This window comes from Melanotaenia boesemani, chromosome 1, assembly GCF_017639745.1.
Source record: "Melanotaenia boesemani isolate fMelBoe1 chromosome 1, fMelBoe1.pri, whole genome shotgun sequence".
In the NCBI taxonomy this organism is placed as follows: Eukaryota; Metazoa; Chordata; class Actinopteri; order Atheriniformes; family Melanotaeniidae; genus Melanotaenia; species Melanotaenia boesemani.
The window spans coordinates 32,928,778-32,938,664 of record NC_055682.1 but is presented as its reverse complement, the minus strand read 5'-3'; the positions used below and the strand labels follow the sequence as shown (position 1 = coordinate 32,938,664).

The window sequence follows — 9,887 nt, the reverse complement described above, 5'->3', positions numbered from 1 at the left end:
GACCTCTCTGATGGGACTGTAAAATAATATAAGCCCTAAAAAATTGTTCTGGTTTTCTACGACAAGACTGTCTGAAAGGCCTCCACAGGGCTGTTTGCCTACATTTTATGTGAGCAGATGCACCTTTTGGTTGCTACTGGATAGGCTGATCATTTCTGCTGAACCTTTTGTTCTGACCTTAGAGAGCTTATTACATGTTACATTTTTAAATCAATTAATATTTATTCTGTTGAACCAAAAACACTGCTTTAATATTTATGCCTAGAGTAAATAATGTCTTGATGTTAATGACAAATTAGAGGAGTGTCTACTTCCATTCATGGCTACAAATGGGAGTGGAAATCAAGTTTGTGCAGGTGGGTATCTTATAAAGTATAAAAAATATATACTAAAACAACCAGTTTGCAGATTTCTGGTTTTGTGAGTACACCCAGTTTTAAACAACATAATACAAACTTTAATACATTTGGTCTAATTTGGCTTTGTTCACTGAATCCATGACAACAAGAACCCAGACAATGTAAATAAGGACAAGTGAAACTGAGGGTGTCTTTGTTCTTACTCTAAATTTTTCTGAATACACAAGAACAAAGACGTGTTTAAATTTACTCCTGAGAAAAAGATTATATTAATTTTATATGAATATTAGATAACAGGACATTTTCTGAGTGTTATGTGACACGGTTAAAAGGGTGCAGATTATTTCTAATGAGTGTATCAAAAGAGTTCCCTTCTCATACACATAAGATGTTACGAGGGGAGTTTGGACCAATACACGCGCAGAGTCCTGGTTCTGCAATCAGTTTGCTGTTAGCTTTAAAGAAAGTAGGACAATACATGAATCAGAATCGTTCATCAGCAACTTCACTGCAGCTTGCTAAGATCAAGCTATATATAAAAACTGTTTAATAGTGTGTTTTCCTCTGTATAGCATTACAAAAGTTTTTTTTAGTCTATGTAGTGAAACATGTTACAAAATAAGATGTTTGGGAAATGACAAAAAAAAAAAAAAAACTAAACTAGTTTTGGCTGCATTTTTAAGAAATGAAATACAACCAGGCTCTAAAGGTGAGAAAAATGCCTGCTACATTCACAGCCTACAATCCTGGACTAGCTGCTGATGAGTGTTGGCAGTGTACACAACTCTTTGAGGATTACTGTGACTTACTCTCCCATCCAAGTAGCATAGCTTTCAGGCAGTTTAGGAACAAAAAGAATGGATTTCCCAGAGTCCACATCAATGGCTCCGTAGCAGTCAGGCTCAGTCACTCCAAACGCCCAGTGGAAGAAAGACTCCTGCACAGTTCACAGAGTCAAACTCTGCATTAGAGAGGCAATGTGAGACATATAAGATGGTTGACTGACTGGGCCATTTAGGAAAAGAAATGTGATTAATTAAAAGAAAAATCTTGATTATTATGATTCATGTTTGAGCAAAACTAACCACAGTTATTTGTTTATGTGGTAGTGGCAGAAAAAGAGACAGGAGGGGCCACATGCTTGTGTAAGAGTGAAGATCATGAGTGACAAAGAATCTCCAAACTTCACGCTGACCTGTTGGAGGTTTTAGCTCACTTTGATCAAACGCCCTCTGGCTGCTTTTCCATAACAGATCAGGCACAACAAACTGAGAGGAGAGTGAGCCAGGACATGCAGAGGGGACATAAACGTACATGGTCGGATAAAGAAATGGCGACCTGCAGACAACCCACCTGCCTGAAGAGAACGTCTGTGTCTGTGCAGTACCTCTGCTTCTGCTCTCCACCCTGCAGCACCACCACCGACTTTGGCACCACACCGTCTTTGGCTTTCAGTCCCTGGCACAGTCTTCCACGGTTCTCGGCAAAAAGGGCAGCCGACACCCTCAGGGTCTCATTACCCAGCCAGTAGACAGGTCTGAAAGGACAGAAGAGACAGAACATCTCAGGGGGCTCAGAGTGGAGATAACTGGTGGGATTCTGGATTAATTAGAATTGAGACGATATAAAGAGAAGAAGCCTGCTTTGCCGTAACTGTAATATCCAGGATCAGTCACATAATATATTCTCCAATATCCAGAGATAGAGAGACATAAAAAACTTTAGATATTGGAGGTAAAAGCTTCTGTTATTGTAAATAATGTAAACATAATCTTCATCATTAATAATGACACATCTCTCTACTCTTTTAAACAAGACTCTTTTTATTTCCAGATTTCACTGTATTGGAGCTATCAACAAAAGCTTGGGCATTAAAGTATAATAACCAGTAACCAGTATATTAAAAGGGATTTTGGTTCTTGTTACAGAGATATGATACAATTTTTCTTTAAATAATTTCTATTTTTGTCAGGTTTGTGGGTAGTACTGCATGCAAAGCTCTTATAAGGTGTGTCCATATATTCAGGTAACAGTCTGAGCTACAACAAGATCTTCAGCTTGCACCATTTAAAACTCTTTGTTGTGGACTTTAGAATCATCATCCTGTCATGACAATAGTCCTCTTGTCAGAATTTTATTTTAATCAGTAAATGTGATGTGTCTGCTCATAGAAATGTAACTGATTAACTCCACTAAGATGTTTATTATACCACTGACTTCAAAACAAGGTCAAATATGATGAACGCAAAGGTTTAGTTTTAAGGAAAGCTAGAAAAAACCTAAACAAACAATCAGCAGCTTAGAGAAGCCCATTTCCTCAAGTGTGATGGTTAAAATGTGGGACTCAGTATTTGAGATATTCAGCCAAAATGTAGTCTTATATGATTGCTTTCACTCTTTGGTTCATTACAGAATGAAAAACTGAATGTTCTGTTCTCAGTTAAACTGGAAACATTGATTCCAGCTCAGTCCAGAAACCACTTTGGTTTTAAAGAAAAAGCTTTTTATGGCCTCAGTGGGTCCATTTTACACTGGAAATTACTAATGTCAGTAGAAGGTCTCATATACAAGTTACTCTATACTGACTTCCACTCAAAAGTTTTTCTTTTTTTTTAACATTTTGAAATTATAAAAAAGATGAACGTACACTGTAAAATTCCAACTCTTTAAGTTTACAGAAAAAATGTCAAAGGTTGCTAGAAGTTATTTTCTGACCTTTTTCAAAGATCAGATACAAATCAGTCAAGTTACATAAGCTGATTTCACACATGCCCTGGACTTCTGAAATGTTCTAGAAATGTTCCAGAGCAGGGTGCACATCGAATAAAATCACCTCAAAACTTTATTTTTAAAGCGCTTTCTATGCAACCAGCAACACAAAGTGCTTTACATAATAAAACAAAAATGTATGACACCAAGGTTCATATTGTAACATAGCAATGTTAAAACACACACCTCATGATAATCTCCTTCACGCACACACACATGCACAAAAAAAAGCACATTTTACCCCCCTCCCCATACACAAACATGAACTCCAATCCCTAGTTTCACCAACCACAACCACACCAACAACAACCAAAGGCTCAGACCTCACACCTACCTAAAGGGTGGCAGAGGAAGGCCCCAGGCAGAGCCCCCCCCCCACGGTCATGCAGCACAGGCCCTGGTGGGTCAGGATCGGCAGCTGCCGACCCTGCCAGCCATCCAGGGCAGCCAGAGCGAAAGGTCCAGGGCCCTGAGAGCCCAGAAGTGCCCCCTAGTTTCAGTCTCTTAACTGCATGTAGATACAAAAATTTTATGTTTATTATAATATTTATATTTTTATATTTTTCCACCTGGTAAAATCACTTGCTCATCAGCAGCTGAGACATTGTATGAACATGACAGCATATTTTGCAACATTTGCAAACGCTGCATGTTTGAACATGTCTGCTGGTGAGAGCACATCCCCAGCAGAAAGCCGCCTGCTGTGAAACAAGTGTGTGAACAGCATCTGCAGAAAAAGACCTGATTATATCATCTGGACTTTCTTGAGAATAGCTTCCAGCTCATGTATGAAAACAACTTGAAATGACTGATGTACTGCATCTACTTTCAGAGAATAAAAACAACCAAAACCCCCTGACAGGAAAGAAAAAACAGAAGTGGAAAAGATTGTTGAAGTTTTCAACAGTTTTTCCCCATACATGGATAAGATGATAGGTTTTATTCCCAGCTGATACATTATTTGTAGTAGCCATGTGTTATGGAGCCTATACGGACACATGCAGACAGGACTGCATGGAAACATAATCAATGATCTGAGAACTTGAGACTCTCTCTTTTGTTTTCACATTTAGAAAGGACTGAAAATTCTTCAAGCAAACATGCAGGACAGATCATGTCTGTCTGAAGGTAATCCTCTTTTATCTTGTGTGTTCTGTTTTGCTTTCTGATTCCTGTCATTAGTAAACCCAGTTTAATTTAGCTAACTCACTTCACCTGTTTCTAGTTGCCTTCAGTGTATTTATGTATTCATTGTATTCTTCACGTACCTGTTGTGTTTCCTGGTTTGTCGTCATCAATAAAACCTTCATTCCTGCACCAGTCTACCTCCTGCCTCAAGGGCCCACACTTGGTTCCTTACTTCCGTCTGAAAACCTGACAGGCAGTTCATATTTAATGTCAGCCACAGCCGATTGTTGAATGAGATTGATTAGTTATCACAAGAAAATTAAGAGTAATTTATGAAAGTTGCACTGTGTAACTTTCTGACCTTAAAACTCAGCATTCCTGATTCATTTGATGGCACAGTGACATTTATTAATTACATTTCTGGAGCCGTCGCTGCTCATGAGAGTCCCAACGCTGGGTAACCGCACTTCACAACTTTTACTTCTGGGATGCTGCGTGACATTGCAGCTAAGTTTCGCTTTATGTTCTGTGTCACATGCTAACAATCAGATATCAACTCACCAGCCGTTTTAAATGCGCACAGGGACTGATTCAGCAAAGAAATGCAAGAGGAAGTTATCAGAGGAAGAGAGGCAGAAGACAGAAAGAAAAGAGTAAAGATCCATTTATGCTCGACACAGAAGACAGACATGCTGGCGGATACTAATGTCCATCTCCTGCATCGTTAACGTACGTATTTGGTGCAACATTTACAGAAAACACTGCATTTAGTCTAAATAAATACCATTTCACATATTTTTAAATGAGTCACAAGAAGATAGATACAAAAATAAAGGAAAAATAGAGAAGATGGTCTAATCAATGCAGTTAAATCAGCTGCTTCTTGAAATAACTTTCTTCTTTTCTGTGAACAAACTTTACATAGAACATTGTTACCGCAGAAAGCTGACTAATAACAAAAGGCACCTTTCAGTTCACTGATAAAGAGGTGTTGGTATTGAGTAAAATTTATCAATTCAATTCACACAGAGTTGCAAGTAAACATCTATTTTTTTTTTTTACATATTCATGATTTCTTGAAATCATGAATATGAAAAAACTTCACTGACATCTGCTGCATATTACAAGCTCATTGTTCTGAAAACAAAATGAGACCTCCAGAAGCAGAAAAATCTCTGTGTTGATACAATCAGCTTCCCAGGTTGAGATTATATTTATTTCTGCTACGGTGCATTTACAGTAACAGTAGGGGGAGATGCAACTCTCTTTAAACACATTTCTGGGATAGTTCAAGAAAAAATTCAGTTTTATTGGCGACTGCAGATGTGTCATGAAAGACAACATCCAGGCCTGAATGACACACTGTCAAGAGGGTTAACACACCCACCATGAAGCATGAACACCTTCCACTCTGAAGAAGGATAAGTCTGATGATTGTAGTAATGACACGATCGCTCTTTATTTAGAAGGATTATCCTAAAAACTCCTTCAACACTCTTTCTGATGAAAATCTTTTACCTTCGTGGAGTTTAGAAATTTATATTTTTGACTGTTGTGACTCTTGACCTATGAGAGCTAAGTATAGTTAGATGTATGTGCTAATGTCATAACTCCATTTAAAATGTGTACAGAGAATTTGGACTATGAAAAAGAATACTCAACAATAATTTGGATTTCAGAACAAAATTAATAAGACTGGTAACCTTTCCACCATCCTTTCTGCAGCTGTGGTCTCTAAACTAAAAAAGGACATTGCTCTGGATAAGTTGTGTCTAATTTGAAACACTGTGAAAGACGTGTTTTTTCCAGCCCTAATTTTCTTTAAATACATTTAGCACTTTCTAAAGGACAAAATATAGGCTGATCCAATTATTACCATTTCTGTTTGTCTTCTGAAATACACTTACAGAAATGTCAGATGTGTTAAAAGTCCAATCAGTGACTTGCTTCCCTATGGTGTCACAACTCAACAACATAATCCTCATCCTCATGTTACATGCATAAATAATGCCACTGTTCCCCCTAAAATGTCCCCATGGTGGAGAGGGAGTGTTTCTGTTGGCAGTACAAAGAAGCAGTCTGGGACATCAGGCATTAAGCCACAACTGTCACCACAGGCCAATTCCCCTGCATCCAAAATCATATCTCCAGCAGCAGCTGCAAGTTGTGTCGATACAGTTAAAATGCTCACTTTGAATTCAAAACTTCACTTCTAGAGGCTTTGGACGTTTGCAAAGGAGGACAGGAACATTTCTAAGGCACTTGCTCTTTTAGACAATGATGGTTTGTGTCCTAAAAGTAATGCTTTTGAAAACTGAAACCGTGTCAAAAATAAATAAATGAGCATCTTCTCCTTGAATAAGGCAGCAAAACCTGAACATGGAGTGTGATATTGATGAAAATGTGTCAGTTCTTGTTCTCAATATTGTTCTCTTATGAATTGATGCTTGTTTGCTTTATAAACACATTTTTCAAAACTAATGGGCAAAGGAGAGTTTTTACACCAATGACTAAAATGCAGAAGCCATTAACCAGTCATCTAGGGACATATTGGAGAGTGGCAAAAGGCACTCAACTTTCTTTGAATGACCAGAAGAGGGTTTAATTAAAAACTGCTTGCAGGCTTTTGCATTGTGCTCAGTGGGCTTTTCCATTAATAATCTCTGGTGAGGGTGTAGTAGACTCAACTTTTACAATAGACAAATGAAATCAACACGTACCAAAATTTATTTTCAAATAGATTAAGTGGTTCTAAAAGTGTTGGTAAAATAAATATAAAAAAATCATTTGACACAATTGGGAAACGTAATGTCCATAAACAATTTGATAATAAAACATCTACAAAGAAGAAGAAGAAGAAGTTGGGAGTGGCCTTAATGTTGCTAACTTAACAGATTTGTCACCAGATTTAGCTTATTTTCACATGGGGAGACCCAGTAAATAGGGACATTTAAGACAAACCTTAGCTACTGTGTAAAAAAGAGCGGTCAGTATTGCTCTGCAAGAATTTGATCTAGTTGTCTACTGCGTGTGGGCCGTGTAATCATCTAACCAGTACTCAGTCACCGCATGACATTTAGTGACTTTTTCTTCAGTAAACGTAAAACTAGAAAACTTGGCAACTGTTGTAGAAAAATTACAAAGAGTCTGGAATGAGTAAAAGTATATAAAGTTTATTACAGGAGAATTATTGAATACAGAATTACTTGCAAGTTGAGAGCAGTCTTCTGACCCATGAAGAGTCAGGAGAGGACTCTACTGATCCATCAGAGAAAAACAATTTTATTCAGCCCATCTCCAGCTGAAGGTCAATAACAAAACTGATAAAGCGAGTGAAAAGAGACTAAATGGTGCCATTCTCTTCCAGTTCTCAGAGGCGATTAACACACCCAAGGACCGAAAATAGGCTGTTATTCTAAACAGCTATTGCTATCTAGCAGGTGCGTCAACCAGTCTTAACTTTCCCATATTCAAGGTTTGGAAGAGAGTGGTCAGTCTGACCTCACACAAGCATGCACAAAAAACCTGCAGAAAAACAGTAACTTCAATATTCTGGAAAATGAGAACACACAATATGAAAATGTAATAGCGAATGGATTGACAATAATAAATTAATAAAGAAAACTAAACTGCACATGTGATTATTATATGAGTATACATTTATATGAGTATATATGAGTGATTAACATATGCAGTGAAATTTCTTTCACACAACACAAACTAGCAAAGTTAGTTAAAAGCACAGTGATTCGAAGGATGGCAGAAGCTCCTAGCAAGCAAACATTACCTTTGTCAACTCATCATCCCACAAAAATCTGTGTTTAGGAGCAAAATGAAAAATCAGCTAAAACAATAAATCTTTGCCTCTGTTAGGGGGCAATGCAAAGCAAAAGTAATTCATGTTTTACCTGATGGGTATGCTGAACACCTTCTGGGAAGGTAGTTGGTGAAGAGGCTGTGGTGGGCTCTATTGATCTGAGTAGACACTAAAAAGAGCACGAGACAGACATGAAAATGGGTCAGTGGTAAAAAAAAAAAAAAAAAAAGGTGAGGAGGATGCAACCTTTCTAGGGAGGTCCCGGGGGCATGCTCCCCTGGAAGAAAATTTTGTACATTTTATATTTAAAAGCATCAAGCAGAGTGACAGGCCAGTGTGAATGTATAATAAAGCATCTAACACATGTTACAGATGAAATGACAGCTCTTGTCCTTTCACAGTGACTTTGCCTTCTAATTTGAGCCAAGACCAGTTTCAGCTGCCCTTGATACCTGCATCCATTTGTTTTACCACCACAGCATCTTTCTTTCCTAACATACTTATCCCATAAATACAGTGTAGTATATTATAGCTTAATTGATAGAATGGTGGTTGTTCACATTTAGTTCAGATGTTATGTTATATGGATATCTGTTCACTTGAAAAATCTGATTTCAAAAAACACATTTATGCTAAGTGTAGAAAAGGAGTGTTCCACAAGTTCAGAGAAATAAAGAACAGGCCTACCATAACCCACAGAGTAAAAGTGTAAATTGTTTTACCTGTAACATTAGTCCTACATATATAATTGGATTTCAGACAGAAAGGCAAATGATTTTACTGTTGCAATATAAAAGGTGAATAGGTAACATTAAGAAAAGTATCATAATGATATGAATGCCCAGCATCCACACCAATTTCGTACCTTCCAATGACTAACATTACTTTTTTTTATATAAATAGCATGTCCTATGTACAGGACTTCAGTGCTTTTAAGCTTAACAATAGAAGATTCTAGCCAAATAGGACATAGACACTTTTTTTAAAGGAAAAAGTTAGTTGCTTGGTAAACATTGGTACTGATATATGCATCAAGGACAGAGAGCCTGAAACTGACAAAAAAGTTACTTGGGCACTTTTAGTACTGGGCTCTTCATATAGAAACAAAGAGAAGCTGACATACTTTTCCCTTCAGCACACTATGGGGTCAAGTAGTGGCTATAACTTATGAGAGGTGTGTCCAGAGTCAGACACACACACACACACACACATACAGGATGCTCACTGCACTTCATCACTCATATTGCAAGAATACACCGTGCACAAGCAAATACTGCAAAACCTACTCACCGGACCAGCAGCCATTTACGTCTTTCCTCGGTTTCTAAGCTACCGTCTTCTGCTGCTTGGCGGCAGGAAGGCAGGTCTGGGCACATCAGGGCAGTGAGTGTGGATCATGTGACCTATCGAGGGAAAATCTGAATTATTATCATTTTGTTTTATTTGTTGTTTTGGGCCACAACACACACACACATGCAGGCACGCACGCACACACACACACACACACACACACACACACACACACACACACACACACACACACACACACACACACACACACACACACACACACAAACAAAGTGAACAAAAGAGCACTTTGGGGCATTTTGCATCAAGGGGCAAAGGGGCAGGGGCTCTAGTTTGTCAGCCTTTGAGATTGTGCACCCAAAGATGGTCAGAGGGCCACATCAGGTAGGAGACTGAACTAAAGACACAGAGCTTCAAAACTGCCAGAGACCAGGGACTTAGTGATACCGCTGATGGTGTCCCCTTGATCTCTGTCTTTGAAGGTGGCATCATGCAAGCGCCCAAGA

General features: G+C 38.3%; 1 protein-coding gene across 1 annotated transcript; it reads right to left on the bottom strand.

Moving 5' to 3' along the window:
* Window positions 1-1,056: 1,056 nt before the first annotated feature.
* On the bottom strand, window positions 1,057-9,378 carry LOC121651130 (xaa-Pro dipeptidase-like). Its single transcript, XM_042003086.1, has 4 exons — window positions 9,364-9,378; window positions 8,165-8,242; window positions 1,713-1,958; window positions 1,057-1,296 (listed from the first exon to the last, which is right to left on the bottom strand). Exons 1-4 carry the CDS (start codon window positions 9,376-9,378, stop codon window positions 1,165-1,167), a joined length of 471 nt encoding a protein of 156 aa, XP_041859020.1. The 3' UTR covers window positions 1,057-1,164.
* Window positions 9,379-9,887: the final 509 nt, after the last annotated feature.

Coding starts and splice junctions, on each gene's coding strand:
- LOC121651130 (XM_042003086.1), bottom strand. Junction 1,959..8,164: donor GTGTTCAGCATACCCATCAG/GTAAAACATGAA, acceptor TAATTAATCCAG/AATCCCACCAGTTATCTCCA. Junction 1,297..1,712: donor CAGACGTTCTCTTCAGGCAG/GTGGGTTGTCTG, acceptor TGAACTGTGCAG/GAGTCTTTCTTCCACTGGGC.